At 42.1% G+C, this 12,684-nt stretch overlaps 1 protein-coding gene across 1 annotated transcript; it reads right to left on the minus strand.

Moving 5' to 3' along the window:
• Positions 1 to 961: 961 nt before the first annotated feature.
• On the minus strand, positions 962 to 12,422 carry map1aa (microtubule-associated protein 1Aa). Its single transcript, XM_014029106.1, has 3 exons — positions 5,694 to 12,422; positions 4,416 to 4,642; positions 962 to 2,520 (listed from the first exon to the last, which is right to left on the minus strand). The coding sequence occupies exons 1-3, from the start codon at positions 12,259 to 12,261 to the stop codon at positions 2,365 to 2,367; spliced, it is 6,951 nt and encodes a 2,316-aa protein (XP_013884560.1). The 5' UTR covers positions 12,262 to 12,422; the 3' UTR covers positions 962 to 2,364.
• Positions 12,423 to 12,684: the final 262 nt, after the last annotated feature.

The following is a 12,684-nucleotide window of genomic DNA, read 5'->3' on the forward strand; positions in this document are numbered from 1 at the left end:
AACCCAATAAACCCATGAACATTCTTCAACAGATAACATGACATACTGCCATGCTGCTCTCTTAAGTCTTATCATTGACATCCCACAGCTGTATTTGAGTTCATACATTGTCAATATATTGTCACCTAGTGCAGTGGTTCCCAACCGTTTTAGACTTGTGTACCCCCTGTGCCATTTTGTCATACCACTTGTACAACTTCAGTCAAATGTAATGATGATTCTCCAAAACTATAACGTACTAAAACTGATTATTAAATGAGAATTATTTATTTAACCCCCTAGAATGTGTAATTAATTATAGGAATTTCATTTTTTCCAACTCAAATTAAACAAAGATGAAATGTTGCTTTTGAGGTTAATAAGTAATTAAATAAATAAAGCAGATAATGGCAGGTGAAGCAGCGTCCAAAATACATCAAACACCCCAAATGAGCAAATTCTGAGAGTCCACATTTTATACTGGCTTCCATTTTGTGTTAATTCCATGATTCCATGTGCAATTTCTGCATTGCCGAAATCATAAGGCCCTACATATCTCAGTCCTATCTTTACTTTGTTTTTTTTTTTACAGATCTGGGAGGTTTTTCCATGTACCCCCGGTAATATGCTTGCATACCCCAGGAGGTACATGTACCCCTGGTTGGGAACCACTGGTTTAGAAAGTGTCAAGGAATGGAGGAACTGTCCAAGGTCCTGAAAGTGCTGAAATGTTTCAGAACCTTGAACAGTGTGAAGGATTGAAGGAACTGTCCAAGGTCCTGAAAGTGCTGAAATGTTTCAGGACTTTAGACCAGTGGTTCCCAACCTTTTTAGACCTGAGCCATTTTGTCATACCACTAGTACCCCTTCAGTCAAATGTAATGATGATTCTCCAAAACTATAAACATACTAACAACTGATTATTAAATTAAAATTAATAATTTAACCCCCTAGAATGTTATTATTATCCCAGCTACAATGACAGACAACAAATGATACTATAAATGTATTATTTGTTGTCTGTCATTGTAGCTGGGATAATTATTCAAAGAAGCTTTTGGGGTCAGAGAGTCCTTCAGTAGCTTAGCTTTATTTAAGCTTTAGTCCTAGCATCTTTAGCACTGTCCTTAAAAGTCAGTCTTCTCTGGAGAGAGCTAACAGGTGCTAAACTCCAACCTGAAAGAGTTGACATTCATTTTTCTATTTCACATTAAACTAATTCTGACCTGAAACAAATTATCTATGAAAGGAAATAACCAAAACATAAAATTATTGGCAGTGTAAAGATTATAAAATAATTTACGCTGTGAATCTCAAGATTAGAGGTGTTTTAACGCAGCAGCAATGCACTTTGATCTTCGGCTAGCTGTTAGCTCCTCAGTGTAAACACTAAAGCTGTAAATTGTTCATGACTTTTCCAAAAAAATCTCAATTTAAAAATCTGAACCATCCTCTTAAGACAATCGTTTTCAAAGATGGAAAGAGTCTCGAGGTGATCTCTAGAGATCAGATTTAAACTGATTGCTAATAGAAAAAGTTTCTCTCTAAATTGTTCCAAGAGCTACAAACACTAATTGTAAATGAGTAAAATGGATGTTTTGCTCATTTTATTAGATCAGGGGTTCTCCAACTTGGGCTGGGGACCCCTCACAAGGGTGAAACATTTCCAGGGACCCCCTCATAAACCCCATGCTGTTTAAAAAATAATTTACTGTCATTTTAATGCCTAAATGTCATGGGGATATTATTATTTTTTTGTTTGTATGTTTGTTTTATGAGTGCGTTGTTCCCCATATGCAGTTTTAAAAACGAAAACTAAATTAACAATTTATTACAATTTTTTGAGGACCCCTCTAAGACAGGGCTTGCGGACGCCTAAGGGTCCTGCGACCCCAGTTTGAGAACCTCTGGATTAGATCATTAGTAATATTTGTATCCTTCAACCAGCAGCATGTGAGGTTTATATGTGGGTCAGAATCTGAGAAGTTCAGGAACTTCTGATTAAAAGATGCTCAACATTGTGCTTCTTCTGCCATGACCCAGAATATTTTTACTGTTGTTTCACCAGATAAAGTAAATGTTTTCATCATTGAGTCTAAAATAAATTAATTAAAGAGGAGAAAATTTCTCATTATTACTAATGAACAAAAGGATTAATATCTTGATACTGACTCATTGGTACACATAGTGAAAGCCACAGAAAGTTCAGAAACAAAAAAAACCATTGAACAGGAACGTTATCCAGATATGCATCTGCTTTTCCAAGCAGTGTGAATAATCAGAGACACGTTTGTATCAGAGTTGATGAAATTACATAATAATGATAATAATAATAAAAAAGCTCTACATCCTGGAGGCCTAGAAGACGGCGAGAGGAGAGGGGTTTTAAAACTCGATCTTGCAGGCTGGAAAAGATTCGTCCTGCATGACGACAGTGCTGCTGGAGGCCAGAACCATGATGTTGAGCTCCTGCTGCTTCTCATGCGTCTGCTGATACCAGTCACGAGTCACCTCGGTGTCGTGGGTCGGGATCAGTGTAACCTGAGATGGAGACAATAAAAAGAGAAAAGGTGATGAGAATGCAAACACGTCACACAAACTGTGCAGGTAAATGTAAAACTACCTCCATCTTCAGGAAAAAGAAGAAGCTGTGCGGCCTTTTCATTTCTCTATTTTCACATTATAAACTTCACTGTTTATTGCAGTCTTTCTGTTATTTAAACAAATATATGTGTGAAATCTGATCATGTTCTGCTTTGGTTCAAGTTTTATATGCAACTAGGTTTTTTTAAAACTCGTTTTATTTTTTATTTTATTTTATTTTTTTGTTTTTACACGTGATAAAGGAACGGCTGTTGCAGGGCTGCAGGATGCTAGAAAGCAGCAATTTGTGATAAAGGACGAGAAGATAAAGGAGAAAAACAAGAAACTGACAAGATACATGAAAGTTAAACAGGATCTCACAAAAAAAAAAAAACAGAAAAATACTGGATAACCAAAACTAAACTAAAAGACAATAAAACCTAAAACCAAATAAAGTTAAAAACCATCCATCTATCTTTGATCAACTGGTCTTACAGGCAAACAGGTCCAGGTGAGAAACCCAGACCTGCCTCATCCCAAGGCCTTCCCAGGCCTGAGAGGATATATAACCCCTTCTGTGATTTCTATATAAATACATACACACAGTATATTTACATCTGAAACAGGTAGACTAATGCATCCAAGATTTTTACCTTCGCCAAGGGCGAGGTAATGTTTTCGGTCAGGTATGTCTGTCTGTCGTTCTGTCTGTGGACAACATTACTCAAAAACCTGTGGACGGATTGTCATGACATTTTTACCACATGTGGGTACTGGGCCAAGGAACACACCGTTAAATTTTGGTGATGTTCCGGATCACGATGCGGAAACAGCAATTTTTTTTCTTTTAACACTCTGAGATCGGCAAAGCTGTGATGCTTTCACAGGGCTTCTGAAAAAACAATGAGCTTGATTGGACAGCATGGACTTCAAAATTTATAAAAGTAATGTTAAAACCAGATTTAATGATGAATAATTTTTGCCATAATATGCACATTTACAGAACATTTTGTGACCAGGAAGTGCGTGACTGCACCATGAAACCTATTTTTCCCATTTCATCAAACACACCACATTTCTGAAACAACCAATCAAAACAGTTTGTCTCTACTAGGCTTGTAAACAGAGAGCTGCCGGGCCTCAAAGTTTGGAGACGGGGGGAGCCAGGAAGCACTTTATAAAGAGAGTCAAACCATTACAAACTCACACAAGGAGATAAAACAGATGTTTTACATGGTGAAATGTGACTGATGAAAACTTGGGAGCTTAATCCCACACCAGTTTGACCATGAATAACGTCAGGTGACGAGTCTGACTTTTTTTCACGTTGGACTCCACCGAGAAGAAATTCCGTGCATACTGCTGCTTAAATGTTCACTACGTCACAACTAATTCAGCAAATGTGTTTCCATCTCTGCTTTTGCGCATTAACTCTTACAGGATGGAGGAAATTGGTCTTGGCGGAGGTTTGCACTCTCCGAGTGCTTCTAGTTTTATATTAACATTTAAACATATTGTTTTAGTCGTTTTGTCCTTCAGGAAAATATTTTTTGTGAGATCACCTCTTAATAATTGTCAGTTTTGAAAATCTAACTGCTCATTTTTACCCAATACTTTTACTTTTAATACTGAAGTACAATTTTATGTGAGAAACTTACTTTTGATGCTTAAGTACAAAAAATATCAGATACTTTAAAACTTTTACTCAAGTAATATTCTTAGAGGAGACTTTAACTTTTACCAAAGTAATTTTCTGATAAGATACTTGTACCTTTACTCAAGTACAACTTTGAGATGCTTTATACAACACAGAAAAATAGGAATGAAATTTAAGGTGTAAATTGCTTTTATACCTGTAGGTTGGATCCCCACTGAGCTTTAGCGTCCAATAAAGCATCGAGGACTGCTCGGCTTGGCTCCCCGCCTGCAGCGTCATTTCCACTCACTACGTAGTAGGCAGAGCGAATGCGCTTGAAGAACTCTTGGTCCACATTCTTGGCACTGCAGTGGTTGGGAATGTAGGCCAGATCCACATAAATGGGAAGGCCAAGAGCTGCTGGAGAGCCAGATTTTTGAGAACCTGGAAAAAACAAATCATTGCTTTGGTGCAAAAAGACAGTATTTCTATTTCTGTGCGTCTTGTTTTGTTAAGAACACTAACACTGAGGTACATTACAAAAGATCTTTATTTTTAACTTTTGTTTTTGCTTGCTAAAAACAGAAAATCTTTACTTTAACTTCTTAAGCCCCAAGGGGTTTTCCTGAAGTTTGTGCTCAAAATACCATGCTGAAATGTAATTAAGTGTATCTCAGAACTTACAAACTCTACTTAAATAATCTTGGTCTCAAAATAAAGCTAAAACTTTGGAGATTTCATCAGAAGTGTAAGTATTAAAACAGCTGCTGTGGCTTTAGAGATATTGAGGAGGGAACACATATATTTTTACTCTCACCTGAATAATTGTTTCATTAGACAGTATATAAGCTATTTAAAACCATAATGAATCAGGCTAAAAACTCTTGGAAACCATAAACCTACTTGTGGACATCACCTGTGCGAAGATCCATGCTGTTAAAATTAACTGGAGCAAAGTTACAGAGGTTTAAGTAAAAAAATAATTTTGTGTTTTGTCATTCTGCACAGGACAGACCATGATGGTACCATTAATTAATGTTAAGAAATCAGAAGTTTTTACTTCCAGAAGTTATTTATTTTTTGTTACCTGACTGAAAAGACTTATTAAATGTTTGTTCTTTTGAAAGATTATCCAAACATTTATTTGTCACCATATATACTGTATATTATATAAAATTATGAGAAATGTTATTTGACTTCATTTGGATCGTTCACTCAAAATCAAGTGAAAACAACTTTCAACACACTTTACAACCTATTTTGGCATCTACTTTGACTTGCTTTAAAAACATAATTTACAGATTTGCAATGATGCCATTTTGTACAGTTTGCTTACTTTCTGATTCAACTGCCTGTCATTTGAACTGCTTTCTAGCTTTAGCTTTCTACCAAACATGTCCAGGTTCAACTGACCCATCTAAAGTTAAAAGAAGTTAAAAAAAATAGAAAACGGAAAAAAGCTGTTTGCATGGGGCTTGAGGTTAAATTAACTCACCTGAGCTACTCTTGACACCATTTGTTAGCCCTTTGCCTGGGTTGTAGCTCGATCTGGAGAGGTCATCATCTTTGGAGCCTTGACCATCTGACAGACGAGACATGCGTGAGCTCTTGTCTGCCTCTTTTTTCTTCAGCGAGGCACTACGTGGAGACGGGGTTTGTTTGACTGGCATGGGAGACCTCTTGCGTCTAGCTGGAGATGCTGATTTGGTTTTCCCTGAAGACTTCTTCAAGCTCTTTGCTTTGGGTTCTTTCTTAAAAGAGCTATTATCCAGGGATTCTGGGTCCACCATGCAAACATCTGGGCGAGGAGAGTGAGGGAAAGGGTCCATTATGGGGGCAGGAGGGGGGTCTTGGCTCCTCCTAGAGGCGGAGTGATGGCTACCTCCTCCTGTGGTCGATTTATCAACAGGCATGTAATCTCCATCCTCATCTGACTCCATGTTGCCTTCACCAGTGACTGACGGGTACTCTTCGGTGCCTGGAGGGGCATCAGAGTCTGACTGGGAGGCTAGAGACTCACTGATGGAGGTGGGCGGGGTGTCCTCTGTGGCCAGACCAAACCCTGCTGACAGCCCCCCGACTTGGTGCAGAGAGCTGCTGTCCCTGCTGTGGGACTGTTGAGGATGGGGCTGTTTGTGAGCTCTCCTTTTCACTGACAGGTCATGCTCATCCCCTTCCTGTGAATCATCACTCCTACAACCTTCTTCCTCCTCATCCTCATCTGTGGAGAACTGCCGCGTGCAGGGGTTGATGAAGGAGGGCGACAGGTCTTCTTTGCGCTGCCTATGCTCGGAGGATGAGTATCCAGGAGAAGTGCGGCTAGTGTAAGAGGAGGTTGCTCCTACGGGAACATCCTGATTGCTGTCATCATCGTCATCTTCATCTTGGTCACCTTGGCTGCACTCTTCTGCGTAGAAGTGCGAGTGAAATGGCTGATCGGTTGAAGCGAGTGAAAGTGGACGAGCGGGGTGCTCCGGCTCCGTCTCACATTCCTCCTCAAATTCCTCCTCATGGCGATAATGGGGAGGGGACTCTCCGGGCACCATGCTCATCTGAGACTTTGAAATTTCCCACTCATAAGAACTCCTGACATAACTTCCTTCTCTGGAATCGACTTTGGCTGAGCCTGAAGCCACTCTTCCAACAGGGAGGTTGGTGCCTCCGCTGACCTCTGTGGAACCATTGGTTTTGTCTGGCTTACTGGTTTGAAGAGGTGTTAACATGTAGGAGCCAAGAATATCTGGAAGTGTATCGCCCATCTTTTCACTGGCTGCTGGAGTGACGGGCTTGTCGGAAAATGGATAGCTTCCAGCCAGGCCACTGGAAGGAGACTTGCGAGTGATTTCACGCATGTACGCCTCCTCGTCCTCCTCCTCGCTACTGTCAGTCTCCTCAAAGTAGTGCTTGCCTTCAATATCAGGGCGAGGAGAGGAAGTGACGCCAAACAGAGCGGCACTGGCTGCCTCTTTGTCCATCGAGAAGTCTGAGAAGGGACCTGGTGAGGTTCCAAATCCAGCAGCTGCGTCCAGCTTAGTTTCTTCAGACCACTCAGGCTTATAAAAACAGTCAGATTGAGGGCCTTTATCAAGAGCTGCACCTAAGAGAGCTGAATGTTTGTTCTTGTCTTCAGGAACAACTGTGGATGAGAGTGAAGGGGATGTTTTAACCTCATCAAAATGACCGAGGGGTGAGAAACGAGCCAAACTGAAACTAGGCTCTGCTGTGCTTGTTGCTGTCACTTGTTTCTCTGAAACTTCCAGATAGCTTTCTTTGGTTCCAGTTGAGCTGGAGAGAGGAGAATCCATGACAAACGGCTGTTCTTCTTTGAAGGAGGAGTACTCAAAGAGAGGCTCGGCAGACGCAGGCGTCTCTAACTCCTCTCCAAACTGTCGGCTGGTAGAAAGGGAGCCTGAGGTGGAAGAAGAGTAGCTGTAGGCTGAAGAGGAGGAGTACCCAGGGCCAGCTGTGGTTGTGTACTGAAAATTAGTTTCCAGAGAGCTCTTTCGCAGAACATCAGATGTCTTCTGTTTGTCCAATTCAGGATTGGCTCTGTCGCTTTGGTAACAACTGTCATCTCTTGACTGCAAAGGAAAGTCCTGTTTTTCTGTCTCTCTAGTCTGATTCAATAAGAACGACTCTTTCTCATCTCTTCCATACGAGTATTCAAATTCTGAAGAATAAGCAGAGAAATCCACTGGCTTTTCACTGACAAACGAAGAATCAGTCTTAGCTTTGTCTTCAGTCTTTGTGAGTGAACTTGAGCTGCTGCTAATATAAGCTTTGCCTTGACTGTTAAAACCATATCCAGCCATAGAAACCATGAACTCGGGTCTATTTGAGCCAAACGTTTGACTTATTGGAGTTTTTACTTCTTTCTCAGACTTCTCTTTGGTACCTTTCTCCATATCAGAATCAACGCTGCCTTCATCCTCCTCCTCATCGTCATCAATCACTTCATCATCATCATAATCCTCCTCGTCTCTTGCCGTTAGCTTTCGCATATCAACCTCCAAACATGCTCCTGTCTCGCCGTAGCCAAGAGTGTCAGGTGTCACTGAGGAGAACGTCAGGGACTTTGTGCTGTCACTTTGTCCTTTCAAAATGGAGTCTTTCTCTGATGACAAAGAAGTGGTCAAAGCTTCAGGTCTGTCAGCCACAGAGGGGAAACGGCTAGCTTGACAGTATTCAAATGCTTCTTCCTTTTTGGCCTCTTTTTCAAATTGATCAGTGGCAGAAGTGCTCTTGGAGTCTAGCCATGAAGACAAAGTGGATTCCTTTTCCGACATCTTATCCACAGTCATGACTGGTGCCAAAGGCTCATGTTTGTGCAAATCCACTTCTCCTTTTACAGGATCTTGCTCCACCTTATCATCAGAGTCTTGGCGATACAAATCAGACTCCTCTGAGCTTGTTTTGCTGTCATAAAGATCACCGTAGGAGAAAGTTTTGCCATGCACATATGGTGTGTCTTGTCTTGTATATGCTACCCTTTCTCTGCTCTCCTTCTCTGGAAAATCATGAAGACTAAAATGAACACTTTTCTCTGGCTCTTTCATGGTATCATCTTTTATCTCAGCTCTATCATTATTGTTTGAAAATTTGTCCTCTCTTTCATCTTCTTCTTCGTCTGAAAACATCACTTGTGGTTTTGGTTTCTCTGTTGTGCTAAAGGACACCTTTGACTTCTCTGGACTTTTAGCTTCTATCTCTACCTTTGAAGATTTTCCCTCAAACATGAAGTCATCGTCTAAAAAGCAACCCTCTTTTGCTTCCATGAGCTTAGCTTTTACAGTTGGTTGCAGTTCCTTTTTGATGTAATATTCATCCTCACTGTCTTCGTCAGATTCTTCAGACACTTCAAATGTGGTTTTGTCACCTGGAAGGCCAATAAATGAGGTGTTGTCTGAAATGGTGACAGATCTGTCAGTTTTCTGGACTTCAGCTTTCACATCACTTGCTGTTTCACCTTTTTCTTCTGTCCTAAATGTTTTTTCTTCTGTTGGAGAGTAGCTGCTACTTGTGGGCATTGACTGTGTGGGTGAGGCCAGTTTCATGGTGCTGTCCTCAGGACTCAGGCATCTCTCCTCACTTTCCTGCCTGGAGTGGGACTCTGGTAGAAAGGAGAAGGATGGAGGGGGTGAAACAGGCTTCATTTCAGCAGGAGTCTTGAATGTCTCTGCACCAAAGAGAGACTGGTTTTCCTTCGCAGTCCATGTGGGACTGACGGAAGGAGATTTTTCCTTTTCCAGCCGCATCATTGAGGCGGCATGTTCATAGCCCTCTTGAAGTTTACCCAGAGGGATATCAACATTTGGGGTCTGGTCTTCGTCCTCGTCTTCATCATCTTCTTCTTCTTCATGGACTGATTTTACGTTTGACTCAACCTCCATCTCTGGAATGTTGGGCTGATATTCATCAGAGGAAGGAGACTTAAAACATTTGTCATCTTCGAGCGAAGAGGTAGGAGAGATGGTTCCTGCAGAGTGGAGGTAGTCCTTTCCTGGGGCGGCCTCTGCACGTGACGGGGCACTGTTGATGGTGTCCAGCAGGAGAGAAGTCCTTCCAGCATCTTCGGTCTGAGGTGCCGTCACCGAGGCAATCGACTGGTCTTCAGTGGCAAAGGAAGACAGTTTGTCATACTCTGTGATGGATGTTGCAGAGGAGATATGCTCCTCCTCAGCAAGAGGAGCAGCAATGATGGCAGGGTAAGGTGCAAGCTCAGGCTCATGACCTCCCATAAAGGCTTTGGGCTTGACATCTGCAACATCTGCGATAGCACAGCCCTTCATTTCTTTAATTCCATGCATGGAGTCAAAGGTCCCAGGGATATCAGGAACAGAAATGTCGTATGAGGCCACATCATAGTGCAGCTGAGGGATCCTGTCTTCTGTGTCCTCGTGGATCTCCTCATCAGAGATTGTCTGCTCAGTCTCTGAGTACCCAGGAATGGTCTCATCTTGAATGAAGGAGAACTGCTCTGAGGCGGAGGCTGTTATCGGTGCTTCAGCTGTTGTGGATTTTTGCTCAGTTGGTTTGCTGTCCCACTTCTTTTCTGTTTTGTCTATTTTTCCCTCATCTGTTTTAAACTTTAAGACTTTGTCATCTTCTGTATCTTCTAGTTCAGCCTTTTCAATTACATCCCCTTCTTCCTCTGAGCTCTCACTTTTCTTTGTCCTGTCTGATAAACTTTCCTTCACAGAGTATTTGTCGTACTTCTCCATTTTTTCCTCATACTTTTTATCAAAGCCTTCAGTCACCTCTTTCTTTTGAGTAGCTATACCCTGTTCTGGTGCACCTTTACCTTTGGTTTCTTCCTCATGTTTGAGGGAGAATTTGGGCTCAAGGATGGTCGAGGATGTGAACTTGTCATCAGGTAGAGCTGGAGAAGAAATTTTAGTGTCTGTATGAACCGACAACCCAGTCCCCACATCACTGTGGACAGAATCAGTGTTCTGTTTGGGCACCTCTTCCTGTCTTAGAGCCTCAAAGTCCTCTGTGAGGTCTTCGGGTGAAGATACGACGGATCGCTCAGCCTGAGGTGCCGCTGCAATTTTTTCTGGAATATTCTTGGGACTTGGCTTTTTCTCATTTGCTTCTTCTTTAACAGTTTTATTTTTGTCCGTCTTGGGTTTTGATTGACTCTTGGCTTTGTGCAGGGTTTTTCTCACTTCAGGGGTGAGTGGCTTCAAGTCTGGTTTGGTGATTTTTCTCAGTTCATGTTTCACTGAGTCTTTCTTTTTGTCCTCCTTTGACTTACTCTCCTTTTTCTCTTCCTTCCGTATTGTTTCATCTTTCTTTACTTTTTCTTTCTTGGTTTCTTTTTTCTCTTTGTCTTTCTTTTCATCCATCTTAGATGCTTTCTCTTGTTTGGACGTTTTTTCCTTTGACGTCTTCTTTTTGACCGTCTTGACTGTTCCGGGGGCCACTTCGCTATTTTTCTGCTGTTTGGTGGCTTTTAAACTGTCACTTTTGACTTTTTTCTCTTCTTTCTTTTCAACTTTATTCTCCTTAGCAGTGTCACTCTTTAATTCTTCCTCCTGTCCAGTGGCTTCTTTCTTTGTTGCTTTGGAGTGAGGTTTGGGGGAAGATTTGAGGCTCTCTTTGCTGTCCGTTCTTGATCTCATTTTAGTTTGTTTAATGATTGGAGGTGGTGCACCAGATGATATGTCTTTCTGAGTAGCAACTGGGTATCGCAGGAAGTCTAGGTGTTTCAGTTTCTCAAGGCCCTCGAAGATTTTATTTTGCGGTGCATTTCCAGGAAACAGCACCCGCACTATCTTTTCTGTCGGACGGTGTGGTATCCAAACAATTAATGCAGTGACTGATGTCAAATAGGGGACAGAAATCTCTCCTTCTTTTCCATTTGACATCATAATCCCCGTCTTGGCTTTGCTATTTCCTGCCCATTTTTGCATCAGGAACTGCATCTCTTTGCTTTCCTTTACAGGATTTAGGACATACATGTCCAACTTTCCAACACCGAGTTTGTGGAACAGCGTGATGGGTTCAATGGTGTTGCTGACTACCCTGTGAAGCGGCTCAGGAGTGATGCCGAGCTTGTTGAGGTACTGCAACGTCAGCGATGCTTCTTCAATGCTTCGTTTCACTTTCAGTGTGGGCTCTGGCATCCTGAGCTTCTCCGGAACATTAAAAAACACAATCCCAAGCTCAGGGGAGATGAGGTTTTTCATCCATTCACCATTACTGCTGGAGCCAGATCCTTGGTTACGCTCTTCCTCTTGCTCTGCAATCTTTCTCTGGAACAATCCATTTATGCCGGGGAGGTTGTCTGCACCGATGTGGGTGAGCAAAACAGAGTCGATTCTGTCCAAGTGTCGAACCAGCTTCCAGAAGCAGGACTTTTTCTCAGATCCTCCATCCACCAGGATGTTAAACCCATTAATGGCAAACAGAGCTGAGTCGCCCCTGCCTCCGGGGAAGATGTAACAACATGGTTTGGACAGCTTCAGAAATCCTCCTGAGGTCGGAGGTTCCAGGAGCTCAAAGGGTGATGGTACAACTGTTTCAGAGTCGTTCTCAGTGAACTCTGTGACTCCATCCATGTCAGCGAGGAGGAGTGTGGGGTTCAGGCAAGATTTAAGAAGATTTTTGAGTGACTGCTGCTCCTGGCTTTGGCCCAGGAAACTCCAGCTCCCGTCCCTCTGAGAAGAAACAGTTAAGTGTGGCCGGCTGCTCTAACGAGGGCCTGGACAGGACTTCAGTCACCTGAAACACAGAAGAAGGGTATGCATATCAAACCTCTATTACAAGATCCTGACCGGTAGTTTTAAAGTAGCAGCATGCACAACTTACTTGAGGTTGGAAATAATACCAAAGAAGTGTTGTGAAGTGAAGGCTCCTCTTTGCAGCAGGACATCACCTCCCTGTTTAGAGCTCTGGCCTCTCAGTATCAGCAGCTTCTTAGCAGTGGAGGCAGTGATCAGAGATATAGACTGTGTAAAGAGCATAAAAAAGCACATTTAATG

Source organism: Austrofundulus limnaeus, unplaced genomic scaffold, assembly GCF_001266775.1.
Source record: "Austrofundulus limnaeus strain Quisiro unplaced genomic scaffold, Austrofundulus_limnaeus-1.0 Scaffold854, whole genome shotgun sequence".
NCBI classification, from domain to species: domain Eukaryota; kingdom Metazoa; phylum Chordata; class Actinopteri; order Cyprinodontiformes; family Rivulidae; genus Austrofundulus; species Austrofundulus limnaeus.

Bases quoted from the DNA above. Each gene is read 5' to 3' on its own strand.
- map1aa (XM_014029106.1), bottom strand. From the start codon at position 12,261: ATGGATGGAGTCACAGAGTTCACTGAGAACGACTCTGAAACAGTTGTA. The intron at 4,643-5,693 runs GTGAGTTAATTT...TGTTTTTTCCAG, and splicing joins TGGTGTCAAGAGTAGCTCAG to GTTCTCAAAAATCTGGCTCT. The intron at 2,521-4,415 runs GTATAAAAGCAA...TCTCCATCTCAG, and splicing joins AGTGGGGATCCAACCTACAG to GTTACACTGATCCCGACCCA.